Below are 27,860 nucleotides of genomic sequence, written 5' to 3'. Positions count from 1 at the left end.
GTAGGTTCTGCTCCAAGCCAGACAAGTGGAAATATTTTCTTGCAATACTCTTCAAATGTATATGTGGGCAGAGACAAAAAATTGAAAAGAAAAGATAGCTATCCTTGCTGCTATATTTTATGTAACATTCTGGTTCAGTTCAGTTTTTAAATTAACAAGAACCTTTGAATAGCACCACAATATCATGAGGAATTCAAAGTAAGCATAATAAATAAATTAAAATGGCTTTAAAAAAAAAGAACTACATTACATATATATTTGTATTAATTATTTTTCATGCCCTTACCTGAGTCAATGCCAACTGGCCCAAATATTTCTTTCAGTTGAAGGGCTAGTTCAGGAGGTAATGCCAATTCTAGGCAATTTATATTCATGGATCCCGAGGATAATGAAGTAGGGTTCAATATCTTGGTTCTATCTTCATCCATATTAGAAGGTTTGCTTTCTTCCCTATCACCTCCAATTGATATCATATCATTCCCCTGAGTTTCTTTATAGGTTTCCAGTTCTTCTTCATCACTTGCACAGTTCTTCAAAGGTGCTTGATCCATTTGCAATAACAGAAGAATCATATTATTTACTTTGGAACTCTCTAGATATGTTTCTGAAAGTTTATTGTCTACCTCCTTATTTAATTTGGGTTTCAAAATGGTTGGAGCAGTGCTGAACACGTTAGGTAAAGTCACAGGTAGACATAAGCCCACATCAAGCTGTGACACCACTGATTTTTCTTCTGTTTCATTAACAAGGCTCATCGCCTTTAAGTTTATTTTCTGTGTATCTGAAACAGACTGCTCGATGATATCTGTTCCTGAATCTTCTGCCTGAGTTCTGGGAACAATGTCCTTGGTATTTTTGAGTTTTACTGAAGCACTCAGTGGAAGTCTTGTTAGTGAGTCAGATATTTTAGCATCTGTCTCAAGTATGTCTGCAGTTTCACTCTCTGCATAACACACTGATAAATTGTTTTCTGAAAGTTGAGTGATACCATCAGTCCCAATTATTTGGCTGGTTTGTTCAGAATTTTTAAGATTCTCTCCATAGTTTGTATTTTCCTTGAATTCAAGGTCTGTGGTAGCTGGCACAGTTCCTGCCTCCTGCAAGCATTCAATGTCTTCGCCTTTACACTTTTCATCAGAATCCAATAGCAGGCTTGTGGCCCAGACAATGTCCTTGTTACATCTTTCATATAAGTCTTTCAGTGCATCAAATGAAAAGGACCCAAACAACTTACAAAGAACATTCAGATTTTCAGATTCATCAATACTGATAAGTTCACTTTCTTCCACATATGTGCTTTTATCATACATAACTCTATAGGGTATTTTTTCTTGAGAACTTGAAGCAGCATCCGTGTCTTTTGGTCTGAATGCTTCTAATCTGCCATGTAATACTTTGGTATTCTCGGAAATAATATTCTCAGAAATAATAATTTTCTTTTCTAATCTCCATAAGAGCGCGAAATCCTGTGGCTCAGTCTGTGAATACCTGCTTGGTTGTTTACAGATGCGTTTTTCAGATTTCTCTTCCAGCAAATTAAGCGTTGACAACTGTTCTGGTTTGGAGAGGGCCACACTGCTGTTGGTAAACGTGAGGGCTAATTTATGATGCTTCCGTGTTCTTTTATTTTGTTGGGGCTTTTTCTCACTTATATTGTCACTAGCTATTCTTTCAGGTTCTTGAAAATTTGATGTCTCTGTGTCCTGTAGCTCTTCACTGCTCACAGATGTTCCATGAAGCACATCCACTGTGTCAAGAACATTTTTGTGTATATCACATTTATTATTTCCAGCTTCATCAGATTCACTTAGACTTCTCTTTGATATTCTCCTTGATCTATGTTGCCTCTGCTGCAAAGAGCTCATAGCAGGCCAGTCTCCCATCATTTGCAATTCTGGGGTAATTTTATCTGCACCAAGAACACAGAAAGAGTCAGAGACTAAATTTTCCTCCCTCTGTCTTTTTTCACCATGTAGTACTTCCTGCTGAATATCTGCCAGGTCCACTTGTGCCTTGTGTGAATCAAGAAGATGCTGGCTGGTTGCTTTATCCTCTTTATCACTCTTCATAGAAAATTTTTCTATTCTTCTAGTCCTTTTGGTTCTCTGCCTGATTGATTGTTCTACAGGCCAGTCACCCAGAAAGTTTAATAATTCTGGCCTCACTGATACATCCAAAGATGAACCATTTTGTTTCATAATGTTCCTTTCATGTGTTACTACTGGTTCTACTGCAATTTCATTGTACTGATCCTTTTCAGTTTGAACTTCCAGAATCTTGTCACTATGTTCTTGAATATGTTCACAAGAACAGATATGCAAGTGTGTGGTTTCTTCAGATTTCACCTCATTAGTTTTACTAGTTTCTGTTTCAGTAATTCTATGTATTTCTTCTCTCTTTACAGCTTTTTTCCCCAAAGGCACTTCTTTTTCTTCATAATCTGATAAACTGATATCCACACTACCTTGAATAATGCTATTCTCAGAAACATGTTCTCTTAAATTATTTTCAATTTCCTCCTCTTCTTTTCGAAAATATCTATCTGCTAAGTTATTTTCTACTGCTGAAGATGTAGAAGATGCATGTTTCTCCTCTTCAGCTAATTCAGGAGGCTTTGAAGCTGAAGCAAAAAGTGTCTCTTCTTTCACATATGCATGTACCTCTTTTTGCCTGTAAGACAAACAATTAAACAGAAGACGTTTAAAGAAAACTTAAAAGAAAAAAAACCTAACAAGCCAACCCCACTTCCCCACAAACTTCTATTCTGGCTTGGCTACTAAATAAATTTAAATTAAAGCTCATAAGCTCTTTAAACCAGGGTCCCATATTTTAGTTTAGGATACTATACAATCATTGAACTGAGACATACATAAAATGTTCACACACTACCAATCCATGAAATCTGGGGAGAGGAAAACAGTTTAAAAAAGAACTAGCTCAAACCTGAACACTCCCCTCTAATAAAACAAAACAAAACAGCACAGATATTTACTTGATAAGGGCCCCTCCTTGATTCCAAATAGGGATTACATTTTTCTCTTTACATTAGTCTATCTCCCTCTACCCCAACCTGCAATTTCCAACAGGAGGACAGCGGCAGGCAGCTGGGAAGGGGTGGCTGGGTGGAGGCACGCGGCCCGGGACCCCCGCCGGTGCTGTGGGGCCCGGGACCCCCACTGCTGCTTCTGCAGGGCAAGTGGAGTGCAGTGGCCTGAGACTGTCCCAGCAGTGGCCGGTGCGGCTGGCCCAGGCAGCCCTGGAGCCAGCCGCATCGGCTGCTGCAGAAGTCATGGAGGTCCCAGAAACTCACGGAATCCATGGACTTCCGTGACAGACTCGCAGCCTTAATTGTAGACCAGTCAGCCTAACTTCAACACCCGGAAAGACACTGAAACAAATTATTCAACAATCAATTTGGTAAGCACCCAGAGGATAATAGGGTTATAAGAAATAGTCAGCATTGATTTGTCAAAAACAAATCATGCCAAACGCTACCTAATTTCCTTCTTTGACAGGGTTATTGGCCTAGTGAATAGGAGGAGGCAGTAGACATGATGTATCTTATTTTAGTAAGGCTTTTGACACAGTCCCTCATGACATTCTCATAAGCAGGGATCTGTTTTCTGTGATAAATACAACAAAATTCTCTGATAAAAGAAAACATAAAAATCCAAGTTTTTCTGTGATTAAAATGAAATGCTGAACATTAGTTTCCCTAGCCACAATATACTGTATATAGGTATCAGTTGAACACAATGTTTTATTAATATACAGTGGAACCCCATTTATCCATTCAAATTGGGACTGTGGCTAGATTGGATAATAAAAAATTCAGATAATCCGGAGAGCGGCAGGGCTGACAGACAGGGCTTTCGCAGTCTGGAGTTCGGGCTGTCAATCCTGGTATAGTTAATATGGAGAGACAGATAATGGAGGCTCGGATAAACAGAGTTCTATAGTATACGTTTTTAGTTTTTACATTTTGTGAAAAAATAAAGATTCTGTATAAAAATGCAAATTCTGCATTTTTCCATGGCAAATGGATTTCTAGGATCCTTTCTCATAAGCAAACTAGAGAAACGCAGTCTAGATGGAATTACTATAAGGTGTGTGCATAATTGGGTGAAAGCCTATACTCAGAGAGTAGATACCAATGGTTCGTTGTTAAAATGGACATACGTAGTGGGATCCTGCAGAGGTCAGTCCTGGGTCCAGTACTATTCCACATTTTCATTAATGATTTGGATGACAGAGTGGAGAATATGCTTATAAAATTAGCTGATGATACCAAGCTGGGAGGGGATGCAAGTACTTTGGAGGACAGAACTACGATTCAAAATGACCTTGACAAATTAAGAATTGTTCTGAATCAACACGATGAAATTCAATAAAGATAAGTATGAAGTAGTACACTTAAGGAGGAAAAATCAAATACAAAATTATAAATTGGAGAATAACTGCCTAGATAGTAGTACTGCTGAAAAGGATCTGGGGGTTATAGAGAATCATAAACTGAATACTAGTCAATGATGTAATGCAGTTTCAAAAAAGGCTAATATTTTGGGGTGTATTAACAGGAGTTTCATATGTAAGACACAGGAGGTAACTGTCCTGTTCTATTCGGCACTCAGGAGGCCTCAGCTGAATACTATGTCCAGTTCTGGGCACCACGCTTTAAGGAAAGATGTGGACAAATTAGAGAGAGTCTAGAAGACAACAACAAAAACGATAAAGTTTAGAAAACCTGACCGATGAGGAAAGGTTAAAAAAAAACTGGGCATATTTAGTCTTGACAAAAGATGACTGAGGGTGACCTGATAACAGTCTTCCAATGTGTTACGGTCTGTTACAAAAGAGAACAATTGATCATTGTTCTCTATGTCCACTGAAGGTAGGACAAGAAGTAATAGGCTTAATCTGCAGCAAGGCAGATTCAGGTTAAATATTAGGGAAAACTTTCTAACTAGAAGGGTAGTTAAGATCTGGAATAGGCTTCCAAGGGAGGTTGTGGATTTCTCATCATTGGAGGTTTTTAAGAAGAGGTTGGACAAACACCTGTCAGGGTTGGTCTATGTTTACTTTATGCTATCTGAGCACAGTGGGCGGGAGTAGATGACCTGTCAAAGACCCTTCCAACACTACAGTTCTATTATTCTATTTAAGGGATCCATTTCCAAGATACTATAAACACATTCTAAATTATCCACTACAGAAGATCACAGATGCTAGTTGCTTACAAAATATGGTTGGAAATATACTCTCAGTCTACATATACTCACATAAGCCTCCTTATAATAAATATATTCCATAATACCAAATAGATCAATCACTCCAATCCTAGTCATAAAAATAATCAACTCCACCAACACCCCACTCTATAAGTACAAAATGCAGACCTAGGGTGTTTACATATATGTAGGACTATACTCCTTTTAAAAACTTTATTACACATTTAATAGCTAGTACATAAAAATCTATACTGTACTCCCAGTAGCATATTTCCAGTACAGAAGAAAACAAGAGGAAAAAGTTAAGGTTGGTGGACAGCAATAATCTAGTGGACTAATAGTGTATCATATAGAAATGGAGAAATGGCTGATTCCCTTAACTGTTCACTTCTAAAATTCTTAACCTTGTAAAAATAAGAAATGCTGAATTTTTGTTCAACTTTTGGGGGATTTTTTTTTTTTTTTTTAACAGTTCTGGGTTAGGAGGAGTTAGCCAGCCTCCACTGTTTAAAACAAAAAAAAAGTTAAGATTGGAATTGTGTAACAAAGTTTTTTATTTAGGAATATAGAGCAAGTAAGTCTTACCCATAACCTTCCCCCTGACAAGGATCTTCATTCCAATCAGCATTTTCTGATTTGTCTGGGACAGCAGAATTCAAGATTGAGTTAACAGTAAGGCAACGTTCATATCGATCCAACATTCTTTTGATCTTTTCTTTAGATACACCATGAATGTTTCGCCTACAGATGAAAAGATGAAAAAAGTAACATTCCAGATTTTAATAATCAAACAAAACAGACTGAAAGATGGAATCATTTATCTTTATGCTGTTATATTTCTAGTTTTGCTTAATATTAAACCTAAGAATTAGGCTAAAATATTTTTTTCTTAAACTGCTTTCTGGAATGTTGTAAAAACCAGATGCTTGGTGTTTCACGTTCTGTTAGGAGTCAAGGAGCCAAACTGCATAAAGAAGATTTTGCCTACAGGAGTCCTCCTCCTGTGGGCTATGCTCAGTTGAGAACTTCTCAGAGTGGGAAGAAAACATATTTGCCTACTCTGATCTCCCTGCTTTTAGCCATTTGTCAGTATAGCTTATCCCTCTGAGTAGGATTTACACTGACTTTGTTACATCTCAGAAAGCAATTTGCTTGGCAGTGGCCTGACCTAGGGTATGTAAATCCTAGCCAGCGAGGCAAGCAGAGGGGAACTGGTGTTGAGAGGAGGGGAGAAAACCCCAAGTAACCCCTAGCAGCAAGAAATGGTGGCACACACCACTCCATGAAAGAAAAGCAACTCACAGCTGCTCTAGAAGGATCCCAATAAGCACCCACCATCTGAGAACTGCATCAGCTATGTGTTCAACCCAGATGGTAATACCTAGGCAAAGGTGTAACCAAGCTTCCACTGGTGGTTCAGCAGAGCTTGTCCCCAGGAGCTTGTTCTGCTCACATCAAGACATGACTGCTACTCTAGTGCATAAGGTAGGAGAGACACTTGGAATCAGGAAGGCTAACAGTGGAATAGATCACCTCAATGCAAGGACAAACCCAATACGACAAAATAAACCCTGGATGCTTTCCAGGGGTCCTATTGGATCTATCATTGTGCCTGGATTTCCAAGGGATATTTTAGGGATGAATATACATTTGCATAGCTTTCTGAAGATTTAAAGTGTCATATAAATGACAAAGGTGCCTTTCTGGCTGCTAGCTAATTTCTTTTGAAACTGGATACCAAAACAAACAAAACAAAACAATAAAAGGACATCATAAAGTTCTAAGCAGAACAGTTAAAATAAAAAGTTAATCAGGTGTTTGTTCAATTGTTAACAGGGGGCTTACTGATGTTTTGGAGCCTTAATGGCCATTGTAAAGGTAAAAAAAAATGTTATTTTAAAGAGGATAAATGAAAGCTGAAGCAGCTTACTTCAATGTCTTCTACAGTGCTTTTACCTTTCAAGCTCTTTTGGTTTAAACTTCCACCAAGTATCAGGCTCTCGGAACATTACTTTGTATTTGTACTGCTGAGACTGAATAAAAATACAAATAGAATACAAAATACATCAGTAATGTCATATTTCCATGAAAGAGCACACAATGTACAAAACAGACACATATCAGGTTCCCATTTTACAAAACAAGTTAAACATTCCAAAAATACACTAACTATGTTCCAGGCTTCATTTATGGTTACACAAATAGGGATTTTTCAAAGCAGTCTAGGTTGCTTAGATACAATATCTTCCTTTAAAATTAATGAAATGTATCTCACATCTCAACCACAGTCTCTACATGACAGAGCTAATTCAGTTTTGTCCAAGCAACATTCTGAAAAATCTCACTATTTTAAGAACCATTTCTTTCCCTTTTTTCAACTTTTTCTTATTTCAGTTAGCTGCAGACCTGGAGCTCTCTCTCTTTCTAGTATACTATGGTATTTTCTCAAGGCAAAAACAAATCTGCTTTAAATCTAGCCAAGATAAATCACTTGGGAGGTGACTGTCCCCCATTCCTATCTTCAGGACCATTCCTATTGTCCTGGAGATATACCAAAGCACTTTCCTGGAAACAGAACTTGAAGTATTTTCCTTGTACTTTCATGCAGTAGGCAACACTACCAAGAAGATAGCCATGAACTGACAGCACTCAAAAGTACCTTTTTAAAACCTTCCACAATTAACATTGTAGCTATGACCAGGTATAAAATTAGACCCCATTCATAAAAAGAATCTAAATATTGAACAAGTCCCACCTTTCACCTGTCCATCACACATGCTGAGGGCTGGACTTGATGACCTCTCGAGTTCCCTTCCATCTCTACATTTCTATGATTCTATGCAGCAAAGGTAGAATATTTTTTACTAACCACTTCAATCCTGTGTTCATCTCATTTGAGCAAAGAAGTGCTTTTATATCTACAAGGGCATTTACGTATAGAGAAATCCCGAGGAGACCAATTTTTTATTTTTTAAGTTAATTTACTATGCTGAAAAGTACCAACTCGACAGTACTACTTGGTTAAGTCCTCTATTTATCAACAAAACCAGTTATAATACATAAAATGGCAGCAGAAGGTTCTAACACTTTCCCACTGATGTGCCTAAACCCAGACTAGGATGAAAACCTCTAGGGATAAGAAAGTAGATCAATCCTTATCCCAATTCAGCTCTCAGTCTCTAGGCTGAAGCTGGCAACAAAGTTGACAATTAGTTCTAATTTGAGGGTCTGGTTTGGTTTGTTCGCAAACCAAACTGACATGGATGACTTTTGAAACTAGGCTTCAATGACATATCACAAAGAGACCATTTCCACTCCTTGGTATTCTTTTTAACAAGCATAACTGAGCTTCCTTATAAGGATTTGAAAGTACCTTTTAAATATAAAGTATCTTACAAACATTGTGATGAATGGAACAATGGAAAATAAGGAAATTTTAATCAGAATATCTATCCTGGATTTGAGAAACCTCCCTAGAAAATGTTCAGTTGGAAAATTCCTGACCAGCTCTAGTACTGGATCCTGTAAAATGGTTCAGTAAGTTAAGTTACTTTAAAAACAAAATTAAAATCTAAGTAGTAAAATGCATGTGACACGTTATTGACATGAACTGTGACCGTATAGATCATTGTTGCAACCAAGGTCCTATAGTTGCACCAAATCTTGTACAAAGGAGGTCAAGTAAGGTGTCTATATAAAGGTTGTAATTTGCTGGTTATGATTATGCAGTCTGTATGTGTGTATCATTTTTGTATTTGAAGTTATGAATATCGGCTATGTACTTGTACCTCAATGTGTTTGATTCTAAGTAGCATCAGTGAAGCATTTGGTCATCTTCTTAAGAAAGGAGTATTCTGAGTAAGTGCCCAATCAAGAAACACTTAACTGACAATGGACTTTGGGAGACGCCAATCCACATCTGAGCTTTCCTGGGAACGTTCAAACTAACATGTAAACAATGGCATCGGACATTCATGGACATGTGCCTTGCCCAGGTGGCTACAAACTCCATCTTGTTGGTGTGATTTTGCACAGAACAAAGGGGTTTCCACCCACAAGAGAATATAAAAGGCCCTGGAAGCCTCTCCATTTGGTCTTCAGGTGGCTCAAGAGATGGCCTCTCCACCCCAAAGAGATGCTTGAAAGAAACTGCCTGAAAGAAACTGGAACAAAGGATTGTAACTACGGGGGTGTGAGTGATTGCTGGACCCAGGCCATAAGCCACAATGTTGGTCTGAAAAGGATTGGGCCCAGACTAGGAAGGAGTCTAGTCTGTGAAAGAAGCTCATTGGAACATATCTGCGGGTGAGATTTACCTGTATTCAGTTTCCTACTGTATTAGGCTTAGACTTGTGTGTTTTGTTTTATTTTGCTTGGTGATTTACTTTGTTCTGTCTGTTATAACTTGGAACCACTTAAATCCTACTTTTTATCCTTATACTTAATAAAAATCACTTTTGCTTATTAATTAACCCAGAGTAAATAATTAATACCTGGGGGAGCAAACAGTTGTGCATATCTATCAGTGTTATAGAGGGCAGACAATTTATGAGTTTACCCTGTATAAGCTTTATACAGAGTGAAGCGGATTTATTCAGGGTTTAGGCTCCCAGAAAGACTGAATACTGGGTGCTGGGAAAGTCCCTACTAACTAAGAAGCTGACTGAAGTGTCTAACTCAGAAAGACACAGAAAGACAGGAGTGGGGAGAAGCCTCTTCTGGCAGGGGGGTTTGTTCTCAGTGGTATCCCAGCACATCTACTGACAGTGTTGAGGGAGTTTCTGTGACCCAACCCGTCACAGCGTGTTCCCCATGCATAGCACCCTTAAAAAAAAATTTAAAAAATTAAAAAAAAAAAAAAAAAACAGACCACTTTTTGTTAAAAGCCTAAAAATGCATACTGGTTTAAATTATTGACCTAAGCATTCAGAATTGGGCTCCAAATATAGAAGGACCCAGAAGAGTACTGTGAATTTCTGCCATTCCTAAGGCCTGGTCTACACTACCAAATTAGGTCAGCATACTTACACAGCTCAGGAAAAATCCACAGCTCTAACCAGAGTAGTTAAGCCGATCCGCGTAAACAGCGCTAGATCAACAAAAGAATTCTTCCATGAATCTAGCTACGCCTCTCAGGAAGGTCGATTACTCACACCAATGGGAGTATCCCTCCCATCAGTATAGGTGGTGTCTACACTGATGCAGCTGCAGCATTTTAAGTGCAGATAAGCCCTAAGATACCATTGCTGCAAAGGGCCGAGATTCCTCAACTCGCACTGAAGTCAATGGAACAGATCCTCAGATGACATATGTTGTCAAAGCTCCACAATGGAGCTACGTCAACTTATACCAGCTGAGGATGTACTCCAATAGGCATTATTGGCACCAACGGCATCACAGAATTGGGAGCTAAATGACCAGAAGATGAAGAAAAGACAATATAATAAGAAAAATGTATCACTAACAAACATTACAGCAGCATTATTTTGACTAACTAAATATGAGTCATATACTCAATATAAATGGATTCATCTAGCCTGCCTTCAACTGAGCTAACAGTATTTCATAACTGCTTATAGAAGATATGAAAAGCTTTATAAGTAGGCTCACATATATCCTAATAAAACTCTGTAATATTGCTACTTAAACACGTTAGTAGGATTTCCAGTTGCAGAGTATATTTATTTTCAAATATTTCAGCTAAATAAAATATAACACTACAGGACAATTTGATCTTCAAATCAGTATTTAAGACACACTTCTTACGTGAAACTTATCAACGGTAGTCCAGCAAATAAAAGAAAGTTAGGCCGCCATCTTTCATTTGGTGCTTGTGTCACTGATGTCAAATTTAGGATGAGGCAGGGCCTTTCTGTAGAGCACCACCAACCCCATTGTTGGTACTCAGCTAATATGAGCAGCAAAAAAAACCTAGCTAATAATGTTATTTGATTATGCATAAGGAAGAAAAGAATCCAACTTATTCTTCAAAATGTGTATTTGCTCTGCAGTACAAAACACTTGAATTTGTCAGTAAAATAAGCAGATAAAACACTCAGACTTACACAAAGCAGAATATTTAATAAAAAGAAGAACAGGAGTACTTGTGGCACCTTAGAGACTAACAAATTTATTAGAGCATAAGCTTTCGTGGACTACAGCCCTCTTCTTCGGATGCATATATGCATATAAGGTGCCACAAGTACTCCTGTTCTTCTTTTTGTGGATACAGACTAACACGGCTGTTACTCTGAAACTTGTCAGAATATTTAATGATATGGTACCATTTTTACACATTTTTTTGATTGTGGGCTTGATCCAACTCTTGTTGAACTCAACCAGAAGCTGGACTGAGCCCTGTAACCACATTTTAAAATAGTCTCAGGTTAGTTACCAATCTCTTTTCACACTGCTCAAATCATCATACTAACCAAAGCAACGTAAGGCTTCATCTCCCATGCCTGTATGTTTGTGTTGTCTATTATTATAGGAGAGATTCTCTTTTCAAATGCTTCTTTGGCTGAAAGACAAACAAGTATAAAAGAGCAAGATATGGTTAATTTCTTGATAATAAAAATCTACATCTAATGTTAATTTTATTTTTTTAAAATACACCATGTTTAACCACTTGCCAAAATAACTATTTTTGGAGTCTGATCTCTCTGCCACCCAAGCACATTTTTTATTTAAATTCACCACCCTCCAAACATAAAAACTACAATTACATTGTATTACACATTGAAATAAATATATGTATGATAATAAAGGAATGGAAATGCAGATGTATAATACACCAATATGACTAATCAGTAAATTATACTAAAAACTACATGATCACCTTCAAGTGGACTTCTTTGTTGCATACAAAATTCTTGGCTTTATAACAGTCTTAAGATAAGTCCACTCTGTAAACTGTATAAAATATGAAAAATTAAAAAAAAAGTGTAGTTTTTTTACACACAATAATAAAATGTTTATCAGTTGCTTTAAAAAAATAACAGAAGGCAGTATTAAAGTAGCCTGCACAACCAGAGTTGCTGTTAAGTGTGTACTTTTCCTATAAACCCATTTTTTGAATAGGTATAGAACATACCTGCAAAAATGTCGTCATATTTAAATTTTAGCACATAAAAGCTTGAAAATAATTGCTTAGTGAAGAGTTCAGGAGGAGAAACAGGAAAAAAAAATCTTTTGTTGGTGAAAATCGCCGTTTACTGGTTTCCTCTATTTTTGGTTGTTTCCTAATTTTTGTCAATAATGTAGTGCTCTATAAGGAACATTAGTTCAAAGGCAGGGAAAAGATCTGGATAGGTGCCATATGCGTAACACATCCCCTGTCATGGATAGCATCTGAGTGCAAATAATGATTATTGATCTTAATCTTCGAAGGAATCCTCCTGAGAGCTAGCACAGATTACCACTTGATAAGTAGAACCTAATGCAACATATATACCCTGATATAATTCCAGGAGAAAATAATCCTTCAGTGCTGAATTGGACATTTGTTAGCAAACAGCACATTAGATAGGCCATTCTGGAGTCTAGGATCCCATTTTTGTCAATATTATTTAAAATTTATACCTCTAAAAGGGGATTAAAGCTCATCCTGTGGTGCAATTACAGGAAAGCCTGCTTTTATAATAGCTTTCAGCAATCCGCAAAGCAGTTGAGCTAATCCCCTATGTAGTTCTTACCTTGTTTCCTGTTCCACTCATGTGCTTCTCCTAAGCAATTTGCATCATACTGATATTGTCCGTTTTTGTAAAAGTAATCATCAGTACTAAGAATGATTCCACTTGGGTTATCCTCAAGCAAAGTCCTGTGAAATATCACAAAGACAAAACAATACATTTTTCCAATTTTTGTCCCCTTTTATCAACAATATATGTGAACCAAATATTAACTCCTTTTGGGTTTACATAAGATATACAACAGAGAATAGCTTAGTGATCTAAGCCTCAGGTTCTAAAAAGTAGTTTTCATTCCTAGCAAGGTTGCCTCAACCCTCCTTTCTTCCACTGCAGAAAAATTAAGTTTCATGGAGTCTACTGTGTACAGATTTTTTGAACAAGACCTTTCAAACTGAAGTCTTGTGTTCTCTTAATGGATATCAAAGATCCTGTAGCACTTTCTGTGAAAAAGGGAGAGTGCTTTAGGTGCCTTCAAAATTTCTTCGTGCCATGTGCAGAGTGCTATACGTGGTTTATCCACTGGTGGACACCCTCCAAAGCAGTAGTAGATGCATCTCAATGACAGGTTTACTGACTTCTGCACACACATCTTGATTCATTCCCAGGGACACAGGGAACAAATACATCTGAGGGAAGGTTCAGCCCCAAGAAGAGGGTAGGTGACAATACAACTGTCACCCTGTAATGGGGAGGTTATAGGCATTTGGTCCCTATGAAAGCAGCTGCTGGGAAATGTCCTAGCTATGTGGCTCCTCCAGTTCCTTCTGCTGAGAAGCAGAGGGGAAGTTTTGGAGGGAAGAATAGAAGGGGGTAGAGAAGGACAAAGCCTCTGTGTTGATCGTCTTATACCTCTGCAAACCCTGGGAACTCAGGTTTTGGAAGCAGAATGCCCCTATTTCTTCTAGGCAGCAATGGAGGGGCGGAACCCCATGTCCTGCTGGAAGAATGAGCATGCAACTCATATATTTCAAGTATTCTGTGCAGGAGAATATTGTGCTGGGGATGACAGGACCCTCAAATATTTTTAATGGAAGGGGACAGTTAAAGTAATTGAAAAAAAATGATAAATAGTTTGGAGTAAAAACATATCTAAAGAGTGGGGAAGACACTTCAAGAATTCATACTATAGAGTAAGAGAAAAGAAATTAAAGACTAACTTGACAGAAAAAATGCAAGGGGAAAAATATAATTTAAAAAAATACCTAATAATAATAGAAAAATAAATATCTGTATATAATGAAATGCTTCTGCATCAACAGTCCCACACAAAGTTTTATTTGCATAACTGGCAGTATGACATTTCTACAGAAGTCTGAAATTGATTACTATATGTATATTAAAAGTCTAACTATTAAAAAGCTTTCTAGGAGTTGCCCAGAAAACAAAGGACTGGATTCTCAAGTTCACTATGCACTACTTATTTGGTTTAAAGTGAACATAAACAGGCCAGAGATTTACGGAGAATTCTGCCAAGGGGAATGTCAGCAATTGTAAACCTGTCAGACCTGACATATTCCCAGCTAAACCCATCCCTGATGCCATGTGGAGGTGGGAGCATGTCAGAACTGGCCCAGGGACAGGAGGAGCATGGTGGAGCTGAGCTCTATTAAACCTGATCTTCATAGAATCATAGAATATCAAGGTTGGAAGGGACCTCAGGAGGTCATCTAGTCCAACCCCCTGCTCAAAGCAGGACCAATCCCCAGACAGATTTTTGCCCCAGATCCCTAAATGGCCCCGTAAAGGATTGAACTCACAAACCTGGGTTTAGCAGGCCAAACCACTGAACTATCCCTCCCCCTTCTACTGACATAAGCTCCATTATGGAGCTCGCACCAGCGACAGACATTAGAGTAGGCCCCCAATTGCTCTAACCTCCACCAGCAACAGCTGGCCAAGGATCAGGGAGATGCAAGTGGCTCAGCTCCCTGCAATTATCGATGTCCACTATGTCTGAGTGCAGCTTGGACAGGATGAAGAATTGGGGCTTAAATTAGGCCATTTGCAAACATCAGAAAACTATTTTTTGTTGTTGCTTTCTCTTGTTAATAAATCCTACAATAATACTGTTAAGTCAGTAGTCCCCAAACTTTTTTGTCCGCACCACTGGTCAGGAGCAGGACCAGTGCTGCAGCTGTGGCCTCAGCTGGGAGCACGGCAACAGTTGGGGTGCAGGGCCCCGGTTACGGCTGCGAGCCAGGGACTGCAACTGGGAGCAGAGCTGGCCTGGGTGGCGCTCCCTCCCCACCTCCTGTAAGGGCTGGCCTGGGCCCCACCAAGCTCCCACCGAACATTCCTCCGCAGACCTCAGTTTGGAGACCACTGTGTTAAGTGATTTCTCTTATAAACACATAATATAAATGTTCTACCTTGCCAAAAAAGATTTTCCTGATCCTGGAACCCCTCTGAGAAGAACAAGTACTTGACCTACAAGATGTGTCTTTTTTCTCATCACCGGACAAACAGGTGGTTGGTGTACTTGAGAGAGGTTCATTTTTTGGATTCCATCTTGATTTCCCCATACCTTCGGAGAAGCGTTGCTATCCCAGACATGTGAAACCACTGGAGGAGGAAAAGGCATTCCTTTGCCATGCGTCCTGTAGTCTGAAACAGGCCTCCATTGTCCCGGACTGATAGCTACTGGAATTACAAAGCTGTGACTTCCACTTGATGGATAAAACACAGGAGCCATTGGATTCCAAGGAGGCTGTGGAGATTGCTGTGGTGGTGGAGAAAAATGTAAATTCCATCCCTGCTGAACATCTGCAAGTTGTGGCGATTTGAAACTGGATCCTTCAAGAGATTCAAACGCTTCAGGGAGAGAAATGCTTTTTTGGCCACTGCACACACCTTCCTGTTGTTCAAGGCATTTTGAGCTAGAATTTCCACTAGCTGTTGTACCAGCTTCTACAGGTCCCTGGAAGAAATTCAAAGTTCCATGGTCTGAAACAATATTCTGTGATTGATCAAGATTTCTACAAGCCACTTCCGAGTTTTTTGGTTTAATGACTTCTGAAGCATTGTCAGTATCAAGTTCTGGCAGACTAGAGCTTACTGATACTTGTGTAAAAATGTCCATGTCAGCTGATGAACTATCCTTTGTTTGAATGCTAGATTTACTTACAGCTGGCTGAGAAGATTTGTGACCCTCTGAGATTAACATAGAGGCAAAGTTTTCTAAATTCTCATTCTCTGTCTCTGCTTGCTGCAGAGAAAGCAGGACATTAAACCCTAAACTGGATTTTTCACTCTCAGGAAATTCATTAATGCCATTAGAATTACTCTGGTCCAATGTCATAGGCTGCTTTCCTGTGATATTGTCATTTGTGGAATCATACAATTTGTCTCTCTGATTGTATTTCTCAAAAGCAGTTTGTATCAAGGAATCTAGCTCTTCAGTCAGCTGAATATCAGGTGATGGGATCTTTTCTGATTCTTCTTTAAAGTTCACAATATCTTCTTTTGCACAGCTTTCGCCCACTATTTCATTTGCAACAGAGCTTTGCTGGTTAACAAGAGATAGAGATGATGCTATTGAATCAAAACCTGAGACTTTTGAAGATGCTACTCCCTTAGCAGCTGTGGAAAGTTCTAGCAGACAATCCATAGCATTTTCAACTGTTAAATAAGATAAAGAAAATAAATCAAAGAAAATGATCATGGTAAGGAATAGAGCCTAATTTTAATCCAATTTAAATAACTTTTTACAATCTATAAATCAAGAAATATTATTTATATCAAACCCTGAATTTCAGAGACAGTAAACAGAAAATTTACCAATTAATTTGCTAATATACTTTCCTCCTACCTTTACAACAAATGTTGCTCACTGAGGACAAGACCCAACTGAATCTGCATACACTTCAATACAACAGCATAATATGCAAAAGTAAATAAACTGTGAAGCTAAATTTAACTCTGGGTACAAAGAAAAAGATTACACAGACTGATTAAATGGAATACTTGTTTATAGTCTATACAACACAGGAGAAATAGGATTAAATAAATTGAAATAGTCACTAAAAGGAGAATTGTAGAGATATAAATTAAAAAAAGATAGGCACAGAAATCTTTTTTTATTATAATCAGGGCTAGTTAAAAGAGCTAATGACAAAAAAAATTGGGGGTGAGGGGGTGCGGGAGTCTTAAGATGACTCAAATAAGCTGGAACTTTTCTGTTTATTCGAGAGAGCTACGTAGAAAGAAATTGCACACTAAAAAAATAAAAAGGATTTTTTCTAAAGTCCAGCTCTTTCAGCACAGCTGAGTAGATCTTCCCTTTAATTTCGAGAATCTGGCTAGCCTTTCCTCCTTGTTTATTACACCAACTACCAATCCATTAAAAAGTGATAGTGATAAGTTTCCCTTTTTGAATCTGTTCACAGGAGGAAGATAACAAAATAATAGCCAAAAACCACCCCTTCTTGCCAAAGATGACAGAATGAATCTACTGAGAAGAGAAACAGACTTTTTCTCTCCCCCTTCCATCTTATTTGCTCCCTCAGAGTACTTGGCCAGGCCTATCTGAAAACACATCCAGCCAAAATGTGTATAGAGAAACACAATAAGGTATATAATGAAGGACAGGAAAAACACTGGAGGTGTTTAAAAAAAACCACACATGCACACGTACTCACACACGCACAAACAGAGTAGAGTTAAAGACAAGCAAAGGGAAATCTTTAATACTTCAATAATTGGTCTAAAATCCAGTTTTTTTGCTAACATATTGTTTATGAAGCATGCTTCCTTCAGTAAGTCACACAAGTGGCCTGCGTGGGTGGGTGTTACTGGTTTTTATTTTTAAAGGATTATCTTTGTGGATAGATTCTTTTGAATAAAACATGCAACTGTTACACTTTACATATCTACCAAAATTATTGCAAATGACAATTCCCTTAGTGGGTATATTAATAACCCAATGTATTCTCAGTCAACCTCAAGATAAATCTATTATTTTACCACACTTTTTAAAAAAAAAAAAAAAATTTAAAGAACATTTTTAATTGGTAAAGATACCAACTTCAATTTAGAAAGGGGTAAGAATCATATAGCTAAATGGCATGAAAAGTCTGTTAAATTATACACTTTGTAAATGCCTGCATTAACATTTAAAATAGTATTTAGGTTAGGTAACAATACAGTAACTCCTCGCTTAACGTTGTAGTTATGTTCCTGAAAAATGCGACTAAGCGAAACGATGTTAACCAAATCCAATTTCCCCATAAGAATGACTGTAAATGGGGCGGGTTAGGTTCCAGGGTTTTTTTTTTCACCAAAGACTATATTATATGTATACACAGTATAAGTTTTAAACAAACAATTTAATACTGCACACAGCAATGATGATTGTAAAGCTTGGTTGAGGTGGTGGAGTCAGAGGGTGGGATATTTCCCAGGGAATGCCTTACTGTTAAATAATGAACTAGAACGCGGCTGACCCTCAAGGGTTAACACATTGTTATTAATGTAGCCTCATACTCTACAAGGCAGCACAGGTGAAGGGAGTATGGCAGACAGAGAGAGACACGCACACCCTGTGTGTGAGAGAGAGATGCACATTGTCCCTTTAAGTACGCAGAACCACTCTAAGTAGATTGCCTTTTTAAGTAGGCCAGGAAGTTGAGACAGCAGCTGCTGTCAGCACACTCCCTCCGTCCTCAGCCCTGTCCTGCTCTATGGAGATGAGATAAGCGAGGTGCAGAAGCAGGGGGAGGGGGACACCCTGACATTAGCCCTCCACTTCCCCTCCCCCGTACCGAAAGCTGGTGGCTCCTGGGAACAGCTCCAAGGCAGAGGGCAGGAGTAGCACATGGCAGTGGTGGGAGGGACAGCTGAACTGCCAGCAATTGATAGCCTGCTGGACGACTGCCACACAGGGAACTTAGGGGAGCAGGGAGCTGATGCGGGGGCTGCCGGTCCACCCTGGTTCCAAGCCCTCACCAGCTAGCTCCAACGGGCTGCTCTTTCTGCAGGCAGTGGACAAAGCAGGCAGCTGCCAAACAACGTTATAAGGGAGCACTGCACAACTTTAAATGAGCATTTCCTCTAATTGATCAGCAATGTAACAACGAAACAACGTTAACCGGGACGACTAAGTGAGGAGTTACTGTAGTAAGTAATGTAGCACTATTTAGGGATAACTAGCTTTCAAATATTTCAGACATTTCATTCTTTCCCTTTCTTGGCAATATGCCTGGTAAAATCCCACTTTGTATGTAATTCATTATATATAGCCAATATACTTCTGTATTTGACATCCCCACCCCAAAATAACTCCTTCTGGACTTGCACTCTGCATCTCCCCCATTACCTATGTGTCAAGTGCCAGTGAACTTGTATTTAGAATAATAATGGAAATAGATATGTGAGCACACAAAAATAGAAGAGATCTACCAGAAAGAGTGAAGGAGGCTAAGGAATTTGAGATAGTGGAAACCCCAAAGGAATATGAGGGAAGGAAAACAGTCCAAGGAAGCCTGCTGAAGATTCCAGTGCAAAACACAGATAAAATGCATCCTGCATGAACTGAGCCCCAGGGAAATGACCAGTGATGCTGGCACAAAATGGGAGTTTAAAAACAAACCCCAAAACACAGAGCTACAGGTACAATATACTCAGGTTAGTAAAATCACAAGAGATTGATATGTAGCATACACCCATACAGAATGTGGGACAGTCTTGTGTAGTGGTTAAAGCTCAGAAATGTCAGTCAGGAAAGCAGGGTTCTCTTCTCAATCATGGTCTTGCTGAATGGCTTACGGCAAGCCACCTAACTTCATTAAGTAAAACATATTTCTACTTACCATCATCATAAAAATGTTATGAATCTGAGAATCCTACATGGGAAGTGGGGGACCAGATGTCCCAATTTTATAGGGACAAACCCAATATTCCAGGCATTGTCTTATATAGGCACCTATTACCCCCAAACCCTGTCCTAATTTTTCACACTTGCTATCTGGTCACCCTAATGAGAAGTGCTATAAAATTCCTAAGTATTATGACTCATTGTAACAGGGTATTTGCTACTCGCTGGAGTCTCCTTGTAGCTCATCTGGGGAATTAGCTCACCACCGTCCATGCCCCATCCGGCAGTTGCTCAGCCTATTGCCACAGACACTCATTCTGTGGCCCCTCTCTCTCTGGTCAGGAGCTGCAGTTCATCTCCTTCATTGCTTAGCCCTCCGGCCAAGTCACAATTGTCCTTCCCTTCCAGGGTCTCACCAGTCTATCTCCACACAGTCTCAGGAAGTCTTCATAGCCATTGTACCAACTATGCCACTCCCGCAGTGGCTTGTAGGGGAATCCGGGCCCGCCCTCTGCACTTGGTTCCATCCAAGGGCCCTTGAACCAGCAGTTCAGGTCTGTTCTCTCATCCCTTATTGCTCCTTCCCTGGACTGTTTCCCACACTCCTAGTACAGGCTCTTACTCTGCTCCCTTGTATCAGGGAGCATCACTGTAGGCTTCCTCACTGCAATCTGTTGCCAGCTTCCTGGCTTTACAGAAGCCCCACCTGCTTCTGTCCAGGTGAGCTTCATCCCCAGTTAAGCCTCATTGCATCCTAGCTCCTTTTTGGGTGCAGCCAATGGTTAATTGGCCTCTCTTGCCTATATTAACCCCTCCAGGGCTAATGTGTGATGAACACCCCCATCACACTCATGTATTCATTAAAAGTTAAATTCTGACCTCTAAAAACACTGAAGTCCATCAGAGCTGCATTGCCTATCTGAGAGCAGAATTTGCCTATGAAATCCAACTGTTAACATAACAAATGTTTTATTTACCTTTAAAATCACATTCAGACAGCACCATATAAACCACACTAGGATCCAGGTCAGAAAACATTTCTGACATGTTGTTTAAGAGCTCTTCCTTATTGACACTGTAAATTGCTCGTGACACTGACACATCTGCTGGAGGTGGTACCAGTCCTTCACCAGAAGCAGCCATTCTCTCCGAATCCACGATTTTCCTGGAGGGACTCACACCCAGATTTTTCCTTTTCTTTGGCATTCTGTTATTCAGAACAAGTTTCTTTTCTGTTTTATTTTGCCCACGTGATGTTGATTTTGTCAAGTTCAGAGAAAACAAAGCAAGATACCTTTCATCTCTCCGATGGCCACATTACCAATAGCAGTCCTAGAAAGAAGAGAATGGAGAAATGCTTAAAAATAGGCAACTGAATTTCCACTGCATTAACTCTTAGCTATTTAAAGGTTTGAAAAGCTTTTTATTTTATGTTTTTGAGGAGGGGTTGCTTTTCTTTTTTTTCGAGGGATGGGAAGGAAGAGCTTCTATTTTTATTTTTAAAAATTTTTACACTAGATATTCACGTCGTATCTAGACAGAAGAACTAGTGAAAAGGTATTACAAGATCCAAGAAAGTGAAAGTTAAGCAAGTGAAAGGGGAAGGACTATTTAATCAGTTTTAAACCCTTTTTTGTTAACACATTTAATTTCCATAACCAATCATCATTTTGGGGAAATGTACCCTTTGTTAAAGATGTAGCACCCTCACTCCCTCTATTAAGGTGTTAGAGATCACAGTAAACATCCCCAAGATCTTCCAGAGGTCTTCCAGCAAAATCAGGAAAGACTAAACTTAACATTCCTGATATTTCTAAAGATAAAAACAAGCAGAAAGAAGTCTTGTTAAAAGCCTTTCAGGTGCTTATACATCATGAAGTGAAAATGTGCAGAAGCCCTTGAAAGTCAAAGAATTTTTTTTTTAAGGTAGCAAAATGAACTAACACTTTGTGTCACACTAATTACACCAAGCCAATATGGAAAGCAATTAGTTATCTATATCTATAGCCAATATATGTATACGGTGAAGCTGCTTTTTCTTTATAATGCAGAACTTCAAAGTTTTGTTGTTGTGCGTTCAAACTGATAGCAGCAGAAAACACTATAAACTCAGTTTAACAACTTTACAAAGAACTATGTACAGGTAGTTACTAAATTTTCTATTTGATATGGTTTAGTTAACCTGATAATTAGATTAATTTTATATGAACCCACTTTATTCTAATCTGACTTGTTTACACTTTTGCTTATTTATTTAGTTTAGTTAATAAAATTGGAAACCTGTGTGGTTTACATATTTTTCCCTAGATGTCAAGGTTATGGACCTGAGAAACCCTGAGGTAGATGGAAAAGGCAACTCTGTGAAGGATCTAACAGTGGCCCACAGAAGTATCCTACAGTTCTCCTATAGCTGGTGTCCAAACCAGAACACACACAGCTTTTGAAAGAAAGTTCACTTATGTATTATTAAGCATGTCTTCCAATACGCATATTTTTTTAATAAATGGGAGCTATAATTTCAAATGATTTCACATCTCCCATGTTGGCTATAACATTGAATCAGAATGCAGTATCACCAATGAAAAATAAACATTTGAAAGTAAACTACCGTAACTCCTCGCTTAACGTTCTAGTTATGTTCCTGAAAAATGTGACTTTAAGCAAAACGATGTTAAGCGAATCTAATTTCCCCATAAGAATAAGTGTTAGTAGGGGGGTTAGGTTCCAGGGAATTTTTTTTTGCCAGACAAAAGACTATACTTTATATACATACATTATATATATATATATATGTATATATATATATACATACACACACACACACACACACACACATATATATACACAGTACAAGTTTTAAACAATTTAATACTGTACACAGCAATGATGATTGTGACGCTTGGTTGAGGTGGTGAAGTCAGGGGGCGGCAGAAGGTGGGATATTTCCCATGGAATGCCTTACTGCTAAATGATGAACTAGCACTCGGCTGAGCCCTCAAGGGTTAACATATTGTTGTTAATGTAGCCTCACACTCTACAAGGCAGCACGAATGGAGGGAGGGAAGACAGCATGACCCCACTCTAAGTACACTGCCTTTTTAAGTAGATCAGCAAGTTGAGACAGCAGCTGCTGCAAGCAAGCTCCTTCTGTCCTGAGCCCTGTTGTGTCCCCCTGCTCTGTGGAGAAGTGGAGGGGAGGGGACACCCTGACATTAGCAGCCCTCTTCTCTCCTCTCCCCTGCACAGCAAGCAGGAGGCTCCCGGGAGCAACTCCAAGGCAGAGGGCAGGAGCAGCACAAGGTAGTGGGGGGACGGGCAGCTGAACTGCCCGGCAATTGATAGCCTGCTGGGCGGCTGCTGCACAGAGAACTTAGGGGAACGGGGAGCTGATGGGGGCTGCCGGTCCACCCTGGTTCATTTGGGGGGAGGGAGGACAGCGTAATTGTCGGGTATACGTTTCCGACTTACACAAAATTCGAGTTACGCAAGGCATTCTGGAACGGAACACTTCCGTAAGTCGGGAAGCAAATGTACTGTACTTCTACTTAAGAAAGAAAGCTTTGAAATGAGCTAAGCTGATGATATCAATCATATACATACAACCCACAAACCCCCCACCAACATTAGAGGAAATATTTTAAAAATAAATCCAGAATTACTCATTAATGATACTCAGAAGTCTATGCAGCGCATACAACTGCTTAGCATCAAATTCTCACAGGTTCTTCACAAATACTTTAAAAGTGGCATCTCTAATGTCTAATCGTTGTGAGTTTAGCTGTGCCTGATAAGCAAAACCCTGCCTTGGTGGTGGGGTGCAGCCAGGGCTGTCCCTAGACATTGTGGTGCCCTACACAGTCCCCCCACGGGGGCGGGGGTGTTGGCCCCAGGCCTCCACAGAAGGGATGGGGGGGCCTGCACCCAAGGTTTGTGGGGGGCAGGAGCAGGCTTGAGGGGTAAGGGGGAAACTGTCCCCCAGCACGAGCCGGCGGCGCGGAGCAGGTTGGGGCCGGGTCACTCCACTTCCCGCCGCCCCGTGAATGTGGGGTTGGGCCCGCCATGCAATCACCGGGCGGCAGGAAGTGGAGTGACCCGGTCCCAGCCCACTCTGCTCTGCTCCCCTGGCCGGCAGTGCAGCTGGGAGCTGGCCGAGCAGAGCGGGTTGGGGCCAGGACGCTCCACTTCCCGCCGCCCCGTGAGTGCACGGTAGGGTGACCAAACGTCCAGATAAAATTTCCTGGTGCCCTACGCAGCTGCATAGCTTGCGTATGAGTAAGGACGGCCCTGGGTGCAGCACCACCTGTGGAGCTCCAGGAGGGATTGTGCCCGTAACTCCCTGGCATCCAGGGAGAGTGCATTCTGTACATCCATCCTTAGGATGGTGGAGTGTGCTTCCCTCTGTACATGGCCAGCACTGCTGACCAGCTGTGGAGGAGAAGTACTGCCATGGCAGAAGCTCCTCTCTGCCCCTTTTGGTATGATTTCAACCTCTGCGCAGAAAGCAGTCCCTGTTCACAGGAGAGCTCAGACACTAACTGTATCTGGAGAGAAGGTGATTTCTCTTTTCCACTCCACCAAGTGCCCTGGCAAGATCCAGTCACCAACAGGTCCTATATATAAGAAGAAGTGCTCTGAAAGCATTTTATTTATGTTGAATACACTGGTAATTCAAAAAAGTGAAGTCAGCCTAGGCAAATATTATTGTGTGTATCAATCGCCAAAACAAGAGGTAACTGAAAAAAATCAGACTTGCGCACACAGGTTGGCATGTCATTGAAAATGGAGTATTTAAAGAAGGAATAACAAATTTAAGCCCTGCTACCACAGAGCCAGGAACAGAGTTAATGAAACAATGCATAAATTCAGCTTAAATGCAGTTCCATCTTTAGAAAAGTGTGCACTCTTAGCGTGGTGCATTGTGCTTAGAACATGGTTTCTAGTAGCACAAATTGAGCATATTATGTGCTGCATTTTTATGCCACCCTCTGCTTATACTAACCCAATTTATTACTCTGAAACACACCTCTGCTTTTTCTTGCAGTTCATATTTTGTTATATCTAGGAGCTCTTTCACATTCTAAGAATAACCCAAAAAGCTGCAAGTTGCGAAGAGTGGTAGGGTTGGCATCTCTAGTCCGCTAAGAGTGCTGTGTGCTGCTTGAACAGCCAGGAATAGCTATTGGAGAATTTCCCTTCTGTAGGGGATTCTATGCCAGTGGAAATAGTTCCATCACCTCCTGTGCCAGCAGCTCCTCCTCCACCAGTGTAAGAGAAAGGAGGGGTGTTCTGGTGGAGAGACATGATAGATCACAGTTCCCCTATGACTCATCTTCAACTGGTGTAAGGTCTGTGACTTTATATCAGCCCTGCTGTTCTAACTTTCTTTGGAGTGGGCAGCAGCGGAAGATCACAGAGCTGCAACTGGCTCCCTGCAGCTGCCTCTCTTTACTCTCATCCAGGCTAAGGATAACTGCTTAGGTATTGTGATTTGAAAAGCCATCTTATTTTTCAGAAAATGCCCATTTCTTAATGAGCTGATTTGATAAATAGAAGAGTTATTAAGAAAGCAATTTCCAGAAAGGTGGACTCTGCACACCCACTCACATGTGTACTTGAATCATCTTGTGGGTGAATATTTAATTCATCCACAAGCTGAATGTGTGCCCTTGAAGCAGTTATCAGGGAAGAGGTCTGTGTGAAAACAGTGAAGTTGAGACTGTGCCAGAGGAGCTCAGTTCTTTATCAATGCTGAAATGAAACAGCTGCTTTCTCTAACTGGATATATGTACAACAGAGGTACCTAGAATTAAACCATGAGCTACAGGGTATATTACAGCCTCTTGCTAACGAATTAGAAATCCATTTCTAGCCTTCACTACATCTACATCAGCATGCTGTTACTGCCCCATCTTACTCTAGCTCAGGGGTCAGCAACCTTTCAGAAGTGGGGTGCCGAGTCTTCACTGATTCACTCTCATGTAAGGTTTTGCGTGCCAGTAATACATTTTAACGTTTTTAGAAGGTCTCTTTCTATAAGTCTATAATATAGAACTAAACTATTGTTGTATGTAAAGTAAATAAGGTTTTTAACATTTTTAAGAAGCTTCATTTAAAATTAAATTAAAATGCAGAGCCCCCTGGACTGGTGACCAGGACCTGGGCAGCGTGAGTGCCACTGAAAATCAGCTTGCATGCCGCCTTTGGCAAGCATGCCATAGGTTGCCTACCCCTACTCTAGGTGAAACAACTCCCATCCAGAGCTCAGTACAGGGCCTTAAATACAGATTGATTCATGTTATGTTACCTGGAACCTACAATTGAGGCTGTCCCGCAGGTCTGTATATTGAAGTGCAATTGGAAATTATGTTCTTTGTCCACTACATGACACTGGCAGACCAGGTTCCACCTCATGCCAAAGCCCCCCTCAACTGAATACTGATAATTACACAAACAACGAGGAGTGGTGGCACCTTAAAAACTAACAGATTTATTTGGGCATAAGCTTTCATGGGTAAAAACCTCACTTCTTCAGATGCATAATTATCTTCAGATAATTACACAGCTAAGCAGTTTGGCTCACCTCTATGTTAGTATTGTTAAAATAGTTATTAGAATGATAAGAACGTGGTTACTGTTAGACTTTACTGAATGCTTGCGAGTTGCTGCATGCATTAATCTCACTTATAATATTTGTATCCCTTATTGTAATGTAGTATTTGAGTGCTTGCATTGTAAGCCTCAGCAACTGTGTAAATCACCAGACAGGAGAGAGACTTTAACTCATTTGAAATGCTGATCACCAACAGAAGGTGTTCCTGCCTTACAAGGAAGGCTCATCAACACCTGATGGACTAGAGTGGAAAACATTAAAGAGGACAAAAGACTTATTGTTTACTCGCCCTCCTCCAGGAAGATGGGTCTTGTAAGTGAATTCCTCCCATCAGCTGAGTTTTCAAATCAAAGCAGAAGAGGGGAAGAGAATAAATACAGTAACTCCTCATTTAACATTGTAGTTAAGTTCCAGAAAAATGCGACTTTAAGCGAAACTATGTTAAGCAAATCCAATTTCCCCATAAGAATGAATGTAAATGAGGAGGTTAGGTTCCAGGGCAATTTTTTTCACCAGACAAAAGACTAATATATATACACACACATATACACACACACAGTATAAGTTTTAAACAAACAATTTAATACTGGTACATAGTGATGATGATTGTGAAGCTTGGTTGAGTTGGAGGGGTCAAAGTGTGGAATATTTCCCATGGAATGCCTTACTGCTAAATGATGAACTAGCAATTGGCTGAACCCTCAAGGGTCAACTCTCACACTCTACAAGGCAGCAGGAATGGAGGGAGGGGAGACAGCATCACAGACAGAGACACACACCGTGTGTGTGTGTGTGATGTGCATTTCCCATTTAAGTAAGCTGAACCTACTCTTGAACAACATTTTATTAAGATGATGTTAAAAAAAAAAGTAAACAGAGTTTGAGCATAGAAGTTTCTGGTTACCAGGGAATAACATACAGATTATCAAGGGTGTAAAGTTTGGTTTAAGATCAAGTGGCATAAGGAATACATAATCTGCAATATCCCCGATTGGGGGTAAAAGGTTGATGGGTCAAACTAAGGCATTGAGATATGAGGGTATGAAGTTCATAGAGTGGCTATGTTCGGGTGTGGAGTATAATGAGTGGATATGATGATGAGGATGGATTGACCCTCATTTGGTGAGATTTAATGTTCAGGGAGTTTATGGTTCCAGTTCATATGATCCAACGGAGAAGGTCACTTGGTCCCTTTCTCGTAGTGGGAGAACCATGTCACTCTGGCTCACGCCTCCTGGTACTGTCGGTGGCCGGTGATGTGCTCGATGTAGATGTCCCTGGACCATCGGATTGCATCTGAGACCATGATGTGCCTCATGAGCCATGCGTAGCATCGACCGATCCCGCAGGTCTGCAGCACACGCTCATTGCAGGGGTCCCAGGCGCCCAGGGCTCCGACAATCAGAGCGTCCATCTGCACCTCGTAGCCCTTCGCTCTCAGGGTGTCAGCCGGGGTGGGGGGGGGGGCATACTTTTCCAGCTTACGAGCTCGGGCGTCGCGAAATGCCGGGGTCCTGTTC

The 27,860-nt window shown here is 40.1% G+C and overlaps 1 protein-coding gene across 7 annotated transcripts in view; it reads right to left on the bottom strand.

Annotated features, from left to right (window-relative positions):
• Nucleotides 1-27,860, bottom strand: part of N4BP2 (NEDD4 binding protein 2) — a 69,770-nt gene that overhangs the window by 23,969 nt on the left and 17,941 nt on the right. For 2 of the 7 annotated variants that reach the window (XM_054030036.1, XM_054030037.1), the window contains 7 exons: nt 20,708-21,062; nt 15,289-16,537; nt 12,923-13,047; nt 11,660-11,748; nt 7,185-7,261; nt 5,814-5,969; nt 287-2,670 (listed from right to left, as the gene is read on the bottom strand). In XM_054030036.1, coding sequence (XP_053886011.1) covers nt 287-2,670; nt 5,814-5,969; nt 7,185-7,261; nt 11,660-11,748; nt 12,923-13,047; nt 15,289-16,537; nt 20,708-20,936 — 4,309 coding nt within the window. In that variant the 5' untranslated portion in view covers nt 20,937-21,062. Of the gene's footprint in view, nt 1-286; nt 2,671-5,813; nt 5,970-7,184; nt 7,262-11,659; nt 11,749-12,922; nt 13,048-15,288; nt 16,538-20,707; nt 21,063-27,860 lie in introns of those variants that run through there. The other 5 variants (XM_054030039.1, XM_054030040.1, XM_054030038.1 and 2 more) reach the window with 4 other exon arrangements.

This window comes from Malaclemys terrapin, chromosome 5 (assembly GCF_027887155.1).
Source record: "Malaclemys terrapin pileata isolate rMalTer1 chromosome 5, rMalTer1.hap1, whole genome shotgun sequence".
Lineage (NCBI taxonomy): Eukaryota > Metazoa > Chordata > Testudines > Emydidae > Malaclemys > Malaclemys terrapin.
The sequence above is the reverse complement of the archived record's forward strand: the minus strand, read 5'-3'. Positions and strand labels throughout refer to the sequence as shown.